Genomic DNA, 18370 nt, shown 5'->3' with positions numbered 1-18370 from the left:
GGGGTGGGTTAGAGAGCGCCATATTTCTACTTAAATCATGCCTGAGTTTCTGGGTTTGTCATACGTACGGTTTATTATTCTTAGCTGTTCGCATAAAATGATCGCGATGCTTTTTTTTTTACCAAAGAAGCTTTTTTCAGTCTAACTGGATTATTTCCACTACATTTTGAGTTGTATAATGCGCGCAGTTCCTTTTTATGAGATTTCTATATCTTCGAATGTGACAGCAAGAACTATATATTAGTAAAGCTTTTTGACGGGCTAGTTGGTACATATCCATATTTGAAAGGGTGCGCGCTAAAAAGACGTACACAGGAAAAAGATAGAGACGACAGGAAAGAAGCGCAACTTCCAACTTTACCCAGTCAACCACGGATATCCGGGGTAGGTCCGTGTAAGGTCCGAATCTCCAGTGCCAGGCTGGGATGTCCATAGGGCATGCCTACGTATGTCCATATTCGGATATACGCATCGTAGATTATGTGTATGCACGAGGGACGTTCGTTTTTGGATGGCTGGCGGACATCCGCCGGCGGATGTCCGAGGAGTATCCGTAAACATCCCTCTTGGGATGTGAGCTTACATGGCATATATAATTTGTTTTCCCTCCGACGAACATTTTAAAACAAATTCTATTTTGCCAATGCCAAAATTCACACAATCACATTTCTACCACCAACTAGTTTAATATTCAGATTGATTAAGATCACTCAACTATGGTGTTGATGTAAAAGAACCAGAATTAAACGAATCGCTTGGCTTTCTGGCGCCAGTGCTCATAATTAACGCCCTTTTATCCTGCAGCACTCCTTCGAGGTAACCGAGGCATGTAGCCATGCATGCTGCCTTCCATGAAAACAAACCCGAATAAACTCCTACCAGGGGCCGCGGCAGAGCGGTAAGCCTAAAAGTCAACCCAATCCAATCTATCAGCCAAGCCAATATTTGTGGCACGATAGTCTCGTTGGTTTTCGTCGCGCGGTGCTCCTTTCGACCTTTACTTTTGCTGCAATGTGCGGTTTGTTCGCTCTGTGGTTGCTTGGCTGTGCTACAAATGGGATGTGTCATCTACGCGCTTGAAAAGACGTTCGTTTGATTCGGAAGCTCTCGTGAAAGAGCTCCGGTGTCGCCTGACCCCTTGCCGAGACATGCTTTGTTGCTTTGGATGAAAGAAGCGGCCATGGTGTTAACACTTGCGAGGTAAGTAACTGTGCTTGAAAATTACTTTCAGGGTGTTGCTGTGGGATCACTAAAGCGCATTAACGCAGTTGTACTCTGTTGCGCTACTTGTTTGCCACGGAGTGGAAATTGCAAGCACTATGCATTAGCTGCCGCAAACGTGTTTCTCGTGTTTTCTGAAAAAAAGTTGAGACGGTGTGTAGTTGCATGGTGTGAATCTTAAGGCAATTGCGCGTAGGTTCATAATTACGATAAAACAGAATGCACGAAAAGCATAGTGCCAGGACGGTGTTAGTTTTTCAGTGCTTCGCGACTGAGTTTTTCTTTTCTGTTGCCTTTGCAGTGTGGATGTGGCCCGGCTACCGAGTGTATTGGTGCCTACATTAATTATGCCAAGCCGTGCAAAGCACAGGTAGGTTGAAAACGTCATATAAAAGTTGTGAATACTTCCACAGCTTATCAATTTATTTATTAGGCCTGCCAAATGGAAGTCTCCAACCATCCACTCACTACACAGTACTTTGCACTGTGCAGTAGCATTGTTTAGGACAGCTTAACTGTTGTGTTAAATTTGCGAGCTTCAGTCACATTTTTCACTTACTTCCCAATCACTGAGTGCAATGAGCTCTTGCAGTGCTTTGGTATAACTTTGCCAAACATGTTATGCCCACAGGGCTCAATGCTGAGCCAGATAGCAGGACCATATATGACACCCCTAGAGCCACATGTTCCTGGATTGTGACCAGACCTCTCTTCCTTACTCCTGTGCAGCTGTGGATTATCAAATATGCTGTCAGTGCCCTGATGCGTGGTTCATCAGTGAACCCTGTGGGCATTGTAGTTTCGACAGAGGTTGTGTTTTGCTGCATCGTTGACAGCGTGCTGTATAAGGTGCTCTCTCGTACTTTATTTTCTTGTCCATACAGTGTGGATGTGACTGACCTAAGCTAGCAGCTATATAGTACCTGCAGCTTACAGCAGCAACCTTCAGGTAAGCTTGAACTACAGTGCAAGTTTGACCCTGTCACATAATGGATACTTTCCTTCTGTTTGCTCTGTGCAGCGGAGGGTATCTAGCTATACTGCAGTGTACTTGTACAATAATGGATAAAAATTTGTGGGATGAGAGTTCTTTGTCAAACATTTTCTCTGTGCTGTTAGCCAGAGCAATTTAATCAAAAGCCTAGAATCATGAGGGGACATGGATACTTGATCTTATTGAATAAATTTCAGCTGACTGCCTGGCGAGGCAATGCAAAAATAAATATTTTCGGAAAATCGACATCCAGCAAACTTTTCTCTATGAGTGTACCTTGTGCCCAACCTAAGTCATTAGCTAGCTTGCAACGATGTGGTAAGGATCCCTACTCTTGCACTTGAATTTTTTTGACCATCAGTATGGAAGTGACTGCCTGTGGGAGTAGCTGTGGTGTCTTGCAATGTAAAAGACAAAAGAGCTACTACTGGGGTGAGTTGGAAATACATACTTGAAGGAATTGGTGAGCGCTATACGAAGCGCTTTCTAACTACTGTTTAATCTCAGAAGAAACATGACTGTATACACACATTTGATGACAAGAATGAAGGAAAAACAGGTAAAAACTACGCGCGCTTACAACAGCCGAAGATTACTGTTCTTGAGGGAGGTTAATTCTGTTCCCCCTAGCATCACTGAAGGGGAGCTGATGCATTGCTTATCTGGTTTGGTTTGGTTTGGTTTGTTTTGGAGCAATGTGCATTGCAAAAGCTTTGATAATTTCTCGTTCCCGTCTGTTTCTAGCCCTACCTATTACCTTGGTGTTTTTAGCAAGGGTATGCATTTACAGTGTGCGAAATGAGCTGCCAGATTCCCGGACTTTGCAAGTTGTTCACATGATCTTTCGTGTTCCTGGAGCGTCTTGTTAAGGCATCTTCCCGTTTGCCCTGCGTAAGTTTGTTGGCAGCTGAGCGGAATGCTGTAAATGACGTTTTCGTCACAATTTACATAGGTGTTTTCATGTTTGATGTTGCACCCAGGTTTCTTTTTGTGGTCTTCATTCTCGTTGACCTTTTTACACATTCCAATGAGCTTATTGGGAGCTGAAAAAACCACCTGGACTCCGTACTTGTTAGCTGTCCTCCTTATTCTGTGGGAGATATTGTGAACATACGGCATCACGGCAGGGCGTCCCTCGTAGCTCATTTTCTTAGTTTTGTAGGACCCAGTAACTTCTCTTAGTAAGCTTTCAGCAGTACAGCAAAGTAACTGCTCCGGATAACCGCTCTCCTTCAATTGGGAGACCTGTTGGTCTACGCTGTGAATTATCAGGTAGGGGCAAGATTTTTTTATAGCTGGTTTCAGGCAAGACGTAGCTACAGCTCGCTTTACAATTCTGGAATGACTGTGCCGTCTGCCATCACAGAGCGTGGCGTTGAGGTTCACATGAGCCTGGATACTATGCTCTGTTATGGCAGATCACGCAGCAATGTTGTTTTGCTTCGCCCCGCCACGCATCACAGATCCTGCAAACTTTTTCGGCCAACAGTACCGTGTTATGGATGAGGAAACGCCTAATGTACTTATGGCAAGTGGGTGAATCTCCTTGCAATGGTCAAACAAATGCCAGTATGCTGATTATATACGAAGGGCATGATGACTTGTGCATGATACACATTTGCTGCATTTATATTGGTTGTGCCTATGCTTTAATTCTAGTCAACAAAAAAGGTGAAGAAGTTGAGAATGGCTGCGAAAAGAAGTGCCAATGAGGACATTGTGGCACTCAGAGAAAGCAATGTGCTAAAAGAGGAGCTGGAAGCCCTCAAGAAAGAAAATTTGAAGCATGAGATTCCAGCTCTGTGTCGGAAGGGTAGCTTGTCTTTGTGTGTGGTCTTTCGCATTGCTTAGTCATCATGACATGTCTTGAGAAGGGCATCTGGTTGCTATAGAAATTTCGTGACCATTCCACTCTACAAGGGGCACCATATCATGTGAAGCACAAACGGCATGGCTTTTTTGTGTGCTGTTCTTACTTTTTTAGCATTTGTTAGTGTGCGCACATACTAATTGGCTATGTCCAGCAAGGTAGAGCCATTTTTCTGAAATTATTTGCCGATAGCATTCCAAACATGAATTGAGATTAGCATTAGCCAGTTACAAGCACTGCATGCAGTTACCTTTGATAATCCACTGCTGTTAAGAAGTGCCACTAAATGCCCATCGCACTGTTAATGTCCACGCTTAAGTTCTGCAGTTATTTTCAAGTTTTAAATGATTTTGACCTTGGTGCTGTGGCAAGTGCTAACACTGAGTTTTAAGTCAGAATGCACTCGGTAAACAATGATAATTTGTACATTATGTACGTTCCTTTCAGTTCGGCATGCCATTTTTCTTTTTCCTGCAGGTACACCTGGCCAATGGCCACGAAATATTGAAAGAGGCGTACGATACTCCCATGGCGCTGCCAAAAGATTCACTGTTTGTCAAAAGAGCGGCAACCACATTGTGGTCAACAGAAGTGCTGGCTCAGCGCAGCTTCACCGGAACGCTGTCCAACAGATTCCTGGCAGAGGGTGTGGACAAGGCACCGCAGAAGCCACTGACGCTGCTGAAGGTGGAGATGATAAGGGGTAATTATTGTATTCTACTGGGGTTAGCATATGTGCATATTGCCATATTACATTAACATATGAAAGGAGGCTATCTCGACCTTGGCAATAGCTCATGAGAAGGTAATAATTATCAAACACTATTCGACTCATATTAGAATGGATCAATTCATTGCATGGCTTTTGGTTGTGCACGAGAATTCATGTGCAGTTAGCTACTTGACAGGCACAATAAGAAGCATTTGGTAGAGATAAGAACTTCCTACCGAGCTGACCTGCTAGATGAGTGTATGACATGAGCACTCCACATCTGTGGCAACAACCAAAGAACATAACTTGTTTTGTGATGCTAAAATAGGCTGTTGTCACATGACGATGTTGAGCTGGAAAGTTGGGTTCTTAAGAGCTGCGCATTTTTAAAACCTTTAAATGTGCACTGAAGAGGAATCAGAACTCGTCTTTTTGCCACGGGAACCCGATCTACACGTTCCAAGCATTCTTAGAAACTTTGAATTATTGCCCTGTGGGGCTGATTTTCCTCATTTAAATGTGATTAATGTCTGGCTCCCGCCTTTTTTTTAATTCTCCGCAGTCGGGGAGGAGTCAGCCAACGCATGGAGTGCCTTGCAGGCAGTCACATGGCGGCTTTGCTTTCGTTTTTATTTTGCTTTTTTTTTTACATTTCCGTGGATAAATAGATCTATTCAGAGACTACATAGCTGCAAATTAGGCCCACAGAAATAAAAATACGCGTGGACTCTGCTTTCGCCAATCACTCCGTATCGCTCTGCCGATGGCAGAGCGGCAAGCCGCCACAGGACTGGTTGAAAGATTAGTCGACTCCTCCCACTGTCTGCGGGGGAATTAAAAAGAAAGGCGGGAACCGGGTGTTTAATTCGATTTAAACTAGAGAAACCGACTGCACAGGGAAATAATTCGCAGTTTCTAAGAACGTTCGGAATGTGTAGAACGAGTTCCATCGATAAAAGTATGAGTTCAGATTCCTCTTTAGTGCACCTTTAACGCAAACGCTGATGGTATCATTCTTATGTATCTTCCTGTCCTTTTTTGTTATTGTTTCATCTTATTGCCTTAGCAAAGGCACTATTTATGGGATGGTTTAGCACAAACATATTCTCGGGAAATGTACGCAGTTCGACCTGTTGTACACTTCGCATACGTAGTAATGCTTGGTGTTCTTTGGCTTTGTGTTCAGGACCATACCATGTATGCATCTGCTAGGGCACTGGGCACTGCCTGCATTCTTACAATTGACAAACGCTTTTTTCTGATTACCTTAGTCATTTTTCTGCTTTACACTTGGCGTGAATATTAGGGCGACATGCTCATTTTGATGATGTAGGCAGTGCAAAGTGTCACAGCAGCTGTCGTGCTTGCAGTATTGGCACTCGTGGCCTTTGCACATGCACAAGATTTGGCAACATAGCTTTGTGCAACCTTTCTAGAGTGGAGAAAGTGATTTGTTTACATATCTGCTGAGATTTACCAAGAATCACATGCACAAGATTTGGCAACATAGCTTTGTGCAACCTTTCTAGAGTGGAGAAAGTGATTTGTTTACATATCTGCTGAGATTTACCCAGAATCAGAACACCTTGTTGCATTATTACTCATATTAGGCAGAAGTGTTCTAGGCTTAATTCTAGGCTCATTTACAACTTTCTTTTGATGTGCTGTTTTTAGGGTGTCTCGCTTAAATTTGCTCACCATTACTGCTGCACTGTTCTGTTGAGATTGCACATGCTTCCACACTTACTAAGAGCAGAAGGAATGGCATTGTGCATCGTCAGAGCTACAGCTTTGTGCCCTAATTGTGTTACAGGTGTTGAAACATGACGGTCTCACAGCAGGATTTGGCCCTTTTTATGTGTGAATCGAACTATGGGTTCATTTTCTAACCCAATTTTCGCAGCAATGAATGACTCTGCAACATCAACATTGCCCCAAAGCCATACAATTAATTTTTACAAAGAACTAAAGCTGGATGAGGTTGTCCTCTGTGTCCCTTTGATATGATCAGGCGAATGAATTTACTTATCATGTAGCATACTGTTCTTTGTTACAACAAGCCGTGGCGTTACAAGTAGATGCGGCAGTTTTTGTAGTGCTGAGCTAATTGTCAGGCTAAGACTTACTGTATGTCCTGGAAATTGGTTCTACAACAACAATTCTGCCGAAGCCAGAATAATAACAAAGCTTGCGCTATTTTTAACTCTTATGCTTGATTTTCTTTCAGTGTTCTTCAGGCATTATGCCCGCAGTCGGGGAGTGACGGACGAAGCAGCCACGAAAGCTGAAAAAAGCACAAGACTGTGGCTATCACAGAAAACTTGCGAACTTCGCCGAAAGATGCCCGCTGCTTCAAAGAGCTAAGCGAATCAGAATAAATTTTGTTTCTTTTTTCTTTTCTACATGCCCTTGCAATTTCTTTTGGCAATCATACGAATTGAGTATTGGCGTATGCGTGCAAATTTTGTTTAATTTTCTTTCCCTAAAATTTCTATTGGTAAGTGTAAAAATTGAGTGCTGGTGTATGCATGCTGTTATGTGTATCCTAATGCACTGCATCGCTATCAAAGCACATTGAATTTGCGTTTTTCTCACGGCCACTCTGCGTACACACAACTCCTCTTTGAGCTCTCCAGTGATAGTGAACAACTGCGCAAGCATTGCAGAAGCTGGTGGTTTAATTGTACTTGTGCAGTTTATATCAGCAACAGTACGAAAGACAGAAGAGGGCAGCTGTCGAGCTCACACTTGCCTCCTCACGTGTGAAGTTGGCGTCTTGTGGAGCCACACCTTGCCTGCTTCACCCACGTGCGCTTCTTTTCAACCTGTTTTCTCGGTACCAGGTATGCTCGTTATGCTCCACAGCGGGCGGCACATATCGTGAAACAGGGAAATTGTTCCCGAAGGCTCCTAACCCGGTCAGCACGGCACCAAATTAAATCACATCAGAAAACACCAGACCGGGCCACACCAAAAACATCAGCCCGGGTCACACCAGACCCGGTAACACCAGACCCGGTAACACCAGACCCGGTAACACCAGACCGGGACACACCAGTCCGGGTCACACCAGACCGGGTCAGACCAGGCCGGGTCACACCAGGCCGGGTCACACCAGGCCGGGTCACACCAGAACCCGTGTCTGAATTTCCGGTCTGGTGTAAACACCAGATACGGGCTGGTGTTTTTTTTGACTGGGAAGGGTTCAAATTAACAACGCAGCGAGCTATTGAAAGGTAAATGATAGGTGTAAGGTTAAGAGACAGGAAGAGGGGGTCAGAGATCAAACACGGTTTAATGACATCCTACTCCAAATCAAATTGGAAAAACTTTTCTTGTCCAGAATATGTAATACGAAGCCAAGATAAACAATGGTAAGTTCTGTGTATGTATGTTTCAGTTTATTAGCAATTCTTGTTCCATACACTGCCATATTCGGGTTGTTAGCTGCTGTAGTAGGTATCAGCTATGCTGTGACGGGGAGGTATTCGCCTCTATCAAGTGTTTTTCTGATTCCAAATTTTTGGTATAGGTTTCTATCTGGAACTATACTTCCTCACAACCCGGAGGGCAAGTTGTGATATGGCAAGGTCAGGTGACCACTTTCGACCAATCATTATTTTAGGTGCCACCCACCGCCACGTTGGGCAGGTTCGTCATAAAGGTGGCCAGGTTATCACTTTTCTCGGTAGAAAGACTGTGATGATGTCAAGTTCAAGTAACCTTTCTCTACTAATCAGCGAATTTCGACACAAGGGGCATCGGGGGGGTTTCGGTGGGATGTCAAATCTAGTGCTGTCGCATTAAAACGTGCCGCTGGAAAGGGAAGATCCACTATATCTAAGTTGTGGCGGGCATAGCAAGCATAACTGCCACTGCGCCGGCAACTCGCTGCAACCGCAGAATATACCGAGAAAACTTTGCACTTGCCATGCTACCTGTGTGGGGGCAGACAGGGAGAAGTCAAAGAGCTGAAGACCGCGGCCTGCCTTGAATATTTCGAAGAAAAGTCCGGAAGAAAACTACACGTAAGTACAGAACGTTGTTGACTACGCACCTAAGTTACAGATCCTCTTGAAAAGTGTTTAAAAGATAAAAACATATTTCACAATCGTTTTGAGCCCGCGTAACAATTATATATAGATAGTCATTTTCAGCGCGATGCCTCGAGCAGCCAGAGTGTAAATTGCAGTAGTTCAGGAAAAACGTCGGCTGACTGCAACGAGAGTTGCAAGATATCATCACGCTGGTGTGGACCATGTTACCATAATGCGGGCCATGGAGTGGACCACGCTGCATGTTAAAGGGACACTGAGGAGAAATTGAAGTTGGCTTGTATCGGCAGAATACCAGCTCCTGATTACAAAAACGCCACTCATACTGACAAAAAAGCTCTTGTAACATAGAAAAGAGCAAGAACCAAAATGCAGGTATCGCCGCCACAGGCCAAACTCGCAAATACAAGCGTGATGACGTCATAGGACAAAGCAGTGTTTGTTCTAGCAACACTAGGACCCGAGAAACAGCAAATCACTGAGGCACAGCCAATCCATGCGCAAATCTCCTTGACGTCGCCAGATGGCGCCACGTGCCCGGCAGCTACGCGCGCGCCTGAAGCATCGGGACCAATCAGCGCCTGCTCACGGCGTTAGGGGGGCTCCCGGTATTCCGCTAGCGGTAACAAGGTACACGGTATGCTAAAGGTGTCTATTTGCGAGAACTTCGTTGACGACTTCGAGAACGAGATCCATCATAACGCTGGCAAAACGCCAGTGCAAACGTAAGCGAAGCGACTGTAGCGACGACCGCAATAGCCGATAGATGCCTTCAACGTGCGGTAGCCGGTAGCTTTCGTTTCGGCTGCTGCTAGGCAGCGCTGGCCGCTAGAAATCACGGAGTCTGCGTTACGTCATTTTCACGTCACTTAGTCCTGTGTCGTCATAGGAGAATCCCAAGTTTGAATCAGAGAGGCGGGAAAAACTTTTTCAACTTCGAATCCAAATTTCTTTGAAATAAATGCATCTTTCGCTGCCGGCCAAGTGGCAACAAAGCCATGACATGCTGAACTATCGGATTTTGCTATAAAAAAATATTAATAGTGCTCTCCTCAGTGTCCCTTTAAAGGTGAGTTGGCCAATCTGATGGAAGAAGCTATCCAGAACAAACTAATATAGAGGCCCTGGATAGAAACCGACCTCAGGATAACGCCACAAAGTTAGCGCCGCAAAAGCACAAATTGCAAAACATGCACCAGCCGTGCGGGCCAAACGCATTAATGCGTTTGATTAATGCGTTAGAGCACGACTATCATTTGACGCATAATTCAATTTTTTACTACTGAAAATTTCTCAAAGGGAGCCGCCAAGGCTCTCCTACGGTCCCGGGCCTCTTCAGGATCAACGTGAGGCCATCAGCAGGAACTGCGGCACACTGTATAAAGAAGAAAAACGCAATAACGTTAGGTATCCCCCATAGATACGACGTAGCTTCTCACTGTAAAATTGTGCAACCATCAGTTTCATGGGAGCGGATGGTATGTACAAACTATTTCTGGGCTTTGCATTATACAGGTAGAGAGGCGACAGTAACAGTTCGCACAGGTTCCCTACTGAAATGCTGCATGCCTCTTCCTAAGAAGCTCCACCCTGATGCAATCCTGGAAAAGCAGGCGCTAGGAACCACCTTAGATAGGTCAACGTGCGCAAACTACGACGCTTCCGCTACGCTGGGTGATGACGATGGCATAATATTTTCATGGCGCAAGGGCAGCTGTGATCAAAAAGCGCCTAAAAGAATGTTGATGGTCAGCACCGGTCTGCAAGATGTGTTACAAAGGTGAATTTTTGTATTTAGTACTCATGATTTTCCATTCCTTTTGCGGTACCAACTAAACCGACAGATCACTCTTGTGTAAAACCTGCAAAGAGAATGCGTGACCTATGCATGGCCTATTAAATAAGCTGAGTGACAAGCACATTTTCAAAGCTTAGAGTGCGATAGAACGAACTATATATAAAAAATAAAGAGAAAAAGAGAGAAGTGGCGTTCGTGAGTGCGTTGTGTGTTTCTTCTCTCAGACGCGTTTCCTCGCTTCAGTTACGATACCAGAATGCGACCAAGTAGCCCAAACGCTCGTTGTACTGAAACTGAAATTGTGTACCGCTACTAAAAGTACCAAAAGTTCAATGATTCTTAAAAGCTTTGGGAACATGCCTCTGCGATATGCTCCGTCGCTCCCGAGCGCGACGTCGCACCGTATTTCAGTAGAGGCTATATAGGAACGTTGATCAGTTAGCACCCAGAAAGCAGCCTGTAGGCAGAACAACTCCAACTGTCTCAGGAGTTTAGAAGAACGTCAACTTGGGCTAGGTGGTGAACTATTTGAGGCAGAAATGGTAACAGCGCTGCAATAAGACGTACAGAAGAAAGACTGACACATCAGTCTTTCCTGTGTCAGTCTTTCGTGTCCTGTGTCAGTCTTTCCTGTGTACGTCTTATTGCAGCGCTATTACCATTTCTGTCTCAGGAGTTGTCTGCAAAGTCTATTTTGTCGTTACATGTGCAACCCAGATGTAGCTTTGGATTTTATAAATCCATTCAAAGGCTTTCTACTCAGCTAAAAAGTCCAAGACCTCGTTCCTTTTCCACCATTCTATGCCTCGGAAATCAAAATTTAATATCCTAAATGTTAGCGGAACCTTTGAGGTGCTCTTGGCTTTGACCGCATACCATATTAAGAGCGCTTCACCTAAGACGTAACCCTTTTTTTTTAATGGGACTTTTGAGTTAGAAGAGCAGTTCTTTTGGCACAGCATTTAACTCTGTAGTACATCTGAATACAGGGAAGATGAGCTAACTAGCAGGCGGGTTAACTAGTTTTGAATAGTGAGTTTTTAACTATTATTCTTAGACTTCCTAACTATTGAGAGGCGTGCAGCCCACCCTAATATCAATATCAGTTTTTGGAACTTCGAGAACGCGGTTACCTTCGGTGCTGTGGCCCAACAAATTCTGGGTATTTCGGCGAGTTACGTAAGTGCCTTAGAGAGTTTGCTTTCACTGCAAGCTTCCCGAAAACGCATGTATTTTGGCACGATGTAGCCAATGTAGCCAAAGCACCGATTGTAACCTCGTTTTTGAAATTATAAAAATGGTATGGATATTGCATGCGGCGCGCTACGCGCCTCTCATATCTTAAACACAAAACTTTGCTTGCGTGTTTTCTTGTTTCAAACGGTGCGCAAGAGATTGGTATACATAGAGCACCCTGTGGTATTCGTGTCTGGCCGCTAAGTAATTTATAATTCAATTTCTTCTTGACGCTGTTTCGGTCCCGGTTTCATCAGTCGAACGATACTGTAACGCGTAATTGGTGCTTGGGTCACATAAGGCATAAAAAATCCGCTATATAATTACTGAGAGGTCAAATTTTTATTCCAGGTCTTGGAACAGGCTGGAATAAATGTAGCGAATTAAAAGTACACATAAGCGATTATATTACAGCTTTTCTCGTGGATCACGTGAACAAAACATAAACTTCATGTTAAAGTCATCGGTCGGTCGATGAAACCGAACAGCATGAGAGAAGAGATTGAATTATAAATTATTTGGCGGTTTTATGCAAATACCACCCCGTAATTGATGTACTCTAATGCTTAACGCATCGTTTGCCAGAAGAAAACGCGCAATAAAATTAGGTGTCTATAATCCTTCAAGGAGCCCAACGGTAATATTTAAAAAGTTAGTTATTCAATATTAGTTAAACTCAACGCTGGTTAGCTCATCTTAGATGTATTTTGCTCCACAACAAAGCTCACAAAGCTATACAGCAAAAAACCTTTTTTAATTAAGAAAGCCTATTTTAAAACATGAAAGGTTGTAGGAGAAACACCTCCATACGCTCGCGTAAGAGGTGAGCTCTTTAAGGACCACTGCACCAAACTGAGAGCCGACAACGCGAAAAATGTAACTCAAAGGAAAGTAATTGCGTTTCGCGTTTGGAAGCTTTTAGTCGCGTTGCACGTTCCGCGCAAAGCTACCGGACAGCAACAGCTACCCGTGACACGCGGTACAAACATCGCAAAGGCGCATCGCTCTGTTTGGACTATGCCTGGAACTACAACCACTCGGAGGTTGTCCTATTATGTCATTGGGCTATGCCAAAGATACGCGATGCGTTGGCACCAGCAATGACAAAAACATTGCAGCGAACACTTGCAGCGCAAAAGCAAGATACATGTGGAACAAGCGAGCGCTACGCTTCGCTTCAGCTAGGCATGCCTGCCTGCGTTCCTGGTGATGCGAAGTGGTCTCGGAGTCGAATTGGTCGCACTGAAGCCTCAGAGAAAGGTAGTTTGGAGCTAGCGCTGCTCATCATAAAAGCCATGATCATCATTCGCAGCCGCCAACCGCCGACCAGCACAGGTAGCACGCACGAAGCACTATTCGAACAAAATACCGACGATTGTGTCTAGTTGGAACATCAACTTAACGCTGGTCAACAAAATTATTCCCAACTACCCGAAAAACCGTCAGTATTGTTGGCTGCTAAACTGCGTAACTATACGCTCATGCCTCCGCTTGGATGATAAAATCGGAATAGGTTACACATGGTCCATGGATGAAGTAGACTTCACTCGCCGTCTTGTTTCTTGTGGTCGATTCCCACTGGCCGCCACATATTTCAGACTTTCAGACCGTTATCTGTAGAGTGTATTCACTGGGCACGCATTAGGTCGCTTATGATACAGGTCACATACGGAGTTTTGGGTTTTACTGCAGTCTGAGGAGCTGAGGAGATTACTGCAACTTTTTCGTGCAATTGCTGGCCCCCATACAAATCTCGCCAAGAAAATTCGGCCCTCACTCAAGTATTTTCGGCAGGTGTCGCGGTACTATGTGGTTTTTTGTGCATAAAATAAAGGCATCGAAAGGAAACAGGCCAATCGGTAAAGAGAAACGACGCGAGGAAACGGCTTTAGACGCCTTTCGTTTGTCCCATATATGTGTTCCCTGTCACCGGAATCTCTGAACACGAACAGCTGGCTCGAGTTCCTCAGCCTACTCAGCGCCCTGATTAAACACTTGCACTCAGCAGCTTATGCCCTGCGGAAAATATAGGCTTGATTTATATATCCAAGGACCAAATTTCACTACAGTTGGATGGTCGAGGTAGTATTCGTTTCAGCCTTTCTGCAGTGCAAAGAACGTCTTATGCCATCGACCGTTGAAAAGCGATTTCAGTACTACTTTTGCCCCACCATGCAGTTTCCGCTTGAAACGAATTAAACTCACAAGCAAGCTAATTCGTTCCGCCTATTTGCAAAGCCCACAATGTTGCGCTGGTCCTTATTTTATACAAGTGGTTAGTCCAAAAATAAGTGGGCCACATTTATGCTTGTATTGATTCAAGTTAGACGTCTTGTTGGTATAGCTTGCTCTTGGACTTAGTTACTAAGCTGCCTTGGCGATAACGGCGAGCACGTCTTCACAGCAACCATCAGCATACGTGTTCCTTCTCATATTTATTTAATCTCTTCGTCAATAACCGCACAGAAGCGCGAGTTAAAAGCGGACGCAGAATGAAGGCGTCTATGGAACGTCACTCACGTAATAACGCCGCTCAGAATTGCCGCAGCAACCCGGAAAAACTCAGTCCAGACATCGCTGCGGCCGGACGCACCCTCTGTGCGGGTATAGACCGCCAGCACATCGGCGATGGGGGTGGTGCTCCTCCCGTCAACTTCTTCGCCTGTGGAGCTGTCACAGCGCACATGACGATACGTGGATCACAAAAGCGACGTTTTATTCCAGACAGGGTGGCGGGACAGAGCTTCGTCGCTGCCTGCAGCAGGGAAAAAAAAAGATAAGACCGTTATTGCACCCTCTGCAGCGAACACACAAACGGAACGTCAGCAGATAGCCGCTCGGGGGCTAGAGGGAGAGAATATCGCACCCGCCCTACTGCGGCGGCGCTCACACTGGGCGCGCCGGCGTCACTAGTGCGAATGCCGTGCTCAGAGTGATGGTGAAGGGGAAAGGGTTGAGGGAAGCCTCGCTCTCAGATTCATATTTGTTAGCTTCATGCAACGAGCTTCGCCGACAGAAATAGTTAACCTTTCCAAGAAATTTCATGCCGCAAACATCGCTGCGGCGAAAGAAGGCGCCAGCTCTTCAGGTGTAATTCCGCCGTGTGAACTAGTACTAAAGAGGTGCTCTTAGTTACGAACATTTACCCGCCATTTAGTGAACACATTAAAAAATGGGAATTCAAGTGGAGGAGTTTGAGAAAACGCTTTTACTCCCACCCGCCAATGTTATATCGCACTGTTGCTTCAAGCGCAAATGTGAGCCGAAAAGGGCGCTAGGCAGCCAGCATGCAGGTTATACGCTACAGTTCTAAGCCACACCAGCGTTGCCGACACCGAGGAAGACGCGACAGCCATTGCAGTTGAATATGTCCACCACCCTGGAAATCTCGTTACGATCATGAACGATTGCCAATAAGCCTGCAAAGCCAACCTTGACGGAAGTCTTGGCCAGGGCACAGCTCAAATAATGCGCAACACCACCCCTAGTACGTACTCCGGCCACAGAATCATGTGGATCCCGGGACACCAGGACATCACAGATAACGAGGTGGCCGAACGGACAGCTCGAGGTCATACTTTCCGAGCCCCGTCACCGCCCGACCCCGAACCCTCCAAACGCCAAACGTACGGAGAAATTAATGAGTTTCATAGACTCTGTCACAAAAAAAATTGCCGCGCCCCGCAAAGCTCTCTATAAACAGAAGGCACAATTTGGGGAAACTTGCAGGCATGGACGTTCCCCAAGCTCACGCAATACATAATTATTTGGTCGGACAAATATCCTACTGACGACTGCAAGGCCTGTTGAAATACATCTACTCTCCTCCACATGGTCTGGAACTGTCCAGTGCAACTCGAACTCTATAACAACAATAGTCAGCTACGAGCAGTGGGAGACAAAGTTGGCTCACTAAGAGCTGGTATTACAGCGTCAGCTCATTCACCAAGCCTGGCAACCAGCCTTCGTCAAGAGGATCCCGGACCTGGGAGGTCAGCACGATTGACACAAAAATTTCAACTAAACTTCCTACTGCTACTACTACTACTGCTACTACATTAATGTGATGTATTCCAAATAGACCACCTTGGTGACGTCATGTATCCCCCAAACTCAGGAAGGAAGCTCTTGAAAATACATCACCGTGGTGGTAGCTGGGACGTCGGCTAACGCCTCCGCCGGGATAGGTGCTCTCCCATTTGACTGCTGCTCGCGACACCCGCGGGCCTTCTCCTGGAGTCCGCTGGTGCCTTCCGTCAGTAGCGTCGAGTGCCCCGTGTTTGCGGCAGCTGAACCGGACAGATGGCAGCCGCTGCACAAGCTCGGAGACCGGCGACCGCCAAGATGAAGCCGACGTGCTAGTCGTAGTGCAAATGACCCTGCCTTTGCGGTAGCCGGTTCCTTGTGCAGCGACAGCCAGCCATCCCCGCTGCAATCATGAACCTCCTCAGCGGTGCCGAGTTTACGCGCCATGTGGTCAACGAACGGCGAAAGCCCGAAGAGTACAACGTGAAAACGTCCCATCGACGAAAGAGATTTTGCCCTGAATCGAACAACCAGAACAAAATAGCGCATGCAACGATGATGATGATGATGATGGTGTCCTCAGGCAGGCTTAATGGTTGGTTGGTTGGTTGGCCTCAAGAAGAATGGCACATACCCACTACGGGGGAGTGGCCAAGACACAGGCGGTCAACTGTTGGAATGATTAGGAGCATAGAGGAAAAGGAGTATGAATAGGGTATAGGCTGACAGATTGGACGACGCAACGAAAGGGGTCCTGTTAGCTGGGAGATCGAAGATGGTACGACGGCTTTATCTGCAAATTTGAATGCATCATATGGAATGGTTCAATTTTGTATTGACTGAAAGAGAGACAGAAAAAAAATAATAATAATAATTAAAAAAAGGAATATAATAAAATAAAATAAAATAAAAATATAATAATAATAATAATAATAATAATAAATGAACTGTTTGATAATCAGAAAAATGAAAACAAATAGAAAAATAAACAAATAAAATTTACATTAGCATGGGAGTCACTGTGTTTCTAGAAGAAATTTTTGAACTGCACAACGCGCACTCCTGTTGCTTCGTCCAAGCGAAGTAGCGCCAAAGGAAAGAACAACCTCAGTGGTCACAGGCAGACCCAGCTGGTGAAACGGAATTTCTAATAGGCGCCTCCTCAAAGAAGAGAATCGGCGGCAGAACAGCAGGTAGTGATCCACTGTCTCAGGCTCGGCACAAAATGGGCACAGTGGAGAAACCGCCAGACCAGATCTGTGAAGGTAGAAATTTAGCAGAGGAACTCGGCATCGCAAACGCGTGAAAGAGACCTCCAGTCTGCGCGAACTCCAGTCTTTGCTGCTCCAAGGGTGCAGAAGGTGCTTATATTCGGGAGATGAAGTAAGCGCCGAGGCTGAAAATTCCTGATATATTGTGTAACTGCGAAACCTCACCGCAGCCGTATATGCGCAGGTTGGCAGGACAGCAATTATTGGGCCACAGAGAGAGGCCCTTGCTAAAGAATCAGCAACCTCATTTAACTGAATGCCCACATGACCCGGTACCCAAAGCAACCTCACCGAATTTAGATGGAGCGGGATCAGCTGCTTAAAGAGGCGTAATGCCCGAGACTCAGAGGCGGATGATAATGAAAAGCGAATAGATAGAGAGTCCGTCATAACCATGACTTGGGAAACGGCAGGATCTAATTTACGTAAAGCTAGAATGACAGCTAATAATTCGGCCAGATAAATTGGAGTGAAGTCAGGGAGACGGAGAGAAAAGGACCATCCCAATGCAGGTGAAAAAATGCCCACACCTGCCTTTTCACGATCCTGCGAGGCATCGGTAGCAATGAGAATATGAAAAGGAAAGGACCTTAGGTGGTCCTGTAACAAACCGTGAAGGAGAGGAAAGGGCTGGAGCTTGGCATTCGTTGGGAAAATGTTATCAAATGCAATCTCGACTGAAGGAGAGATGTTATGCAGAGGATGGATATCTGTGAGCTTAATGTTTAAGGGATCGAGGAGAGACTGCACGAAACATATCTGCGGAGTATGCAAACGAGACCAGGTGGCATTTAAAAAGACTGCGGGTTGACTAAGAAATATTACATTGGATGTGTGGAGAGGAGAGTCGCACAATTTTAAAAAGGTTTGGACTGTTAAAAGGCGAAATCTGGCTAATAAAGATGGAATTCGCGCCTCAAGGTGCAGGACAACATTAGCTACATACTTTGGAAGTCCCAAGCAGAGGCGCAACGCCTCACGCTCCAAGAGCACAAGCGGTAGAAGTTTATAGGCAGGAGCTCCTGAGAACAAAACACATCCGAACTCCAAGATTGGGCGGACATACATTTTATAGATCAGCAGAAGTGTGTGCCTTCTCATCCCTGACCTAGCGCTGCAAAGCCGACGCAGGATGCCAATGGCCCGAACTCCTTTTACAGAAACTTGCTCAATGTGAGCCCGCCAGG

General features: G+C 45.5%; 1 protein-coding gene across 2 annotated transcripts; it reads left to right on the top strand.

Moving 5' to 3' along the window:
• Positions 1 to 628: 628 nt before the first annotated feature.
• Positions 629 to 7199, top strand: LOC149354575 (uncharacterized). Of its 2 annotated transcripts, XM_089577524.1 has the most exons (5): positions 629 to 1200; positions 1523 to 1591; positions 2106 to 2170; positions 4563 to 4788; positions 7025 to 7199. In XM_089577524.1, exons 4-5 carry the CDS (start codon positions 4614 to 4616, stop codon positions 7159 to 7161), a joined length of 312 nt encoding a protein of 103 aa, XP_089433650.1. In that variant the 5' UTR covers positions 629 to 1200; positions 1523 to 1591; positions 2106 to 2170; positions 4563 to 4613; the 3' UTR covers positions 7162 to 7199. The 2 variants fall into 2 exon arrangements, 1 of the variants encoding a protein (XP_089433650.1); XR_016289665.1 differs by lacking the exons at positions 4563 to 4788; positions 7025 to 7199 and adding an exon at positions 3875 to 4544.
• The last annotated feature ends 11171 nt before the right edge of the window (positions 7200 to 18370 follow it).

Source organism: Amblyomma mixtum, chromosome 3 (genome assembly GCF_055824585.1).
Source record: "Amblyomma mixtum isolate Tamu chromosome 3, ASM5582458v1, whole genome shotgun sequence".
NCBI classification, from domain to species: Eukaryota; Metazoa; Arthropoda; class Arachnida; order Ixodida; family Ixodidae; genus Amblyomma; species Amblyomma mixtum.
This window is presented reverse-complemented; position numbering and strand designations above follow the sequence as displayed.

What these genes read in the sequence shown, in the direction of transcription:
- LOC149354575 (XM_089577524.1), top strand. Translation starts at nt 4,614, where the DNA reads ATGGCGCTGCCAAAAGATTCACTGTTTGTCAAAAGAGCGGCAACCACA. An exon ending in GAAGGTGGAGATGATAAGGG is followed by an intron (nt 4,789 to 7,024) that starts GTAATTATTGTA and finishes ATTTTCTTTCAG; the next exon opens with TGTTCTTCAGGCATTATGCC.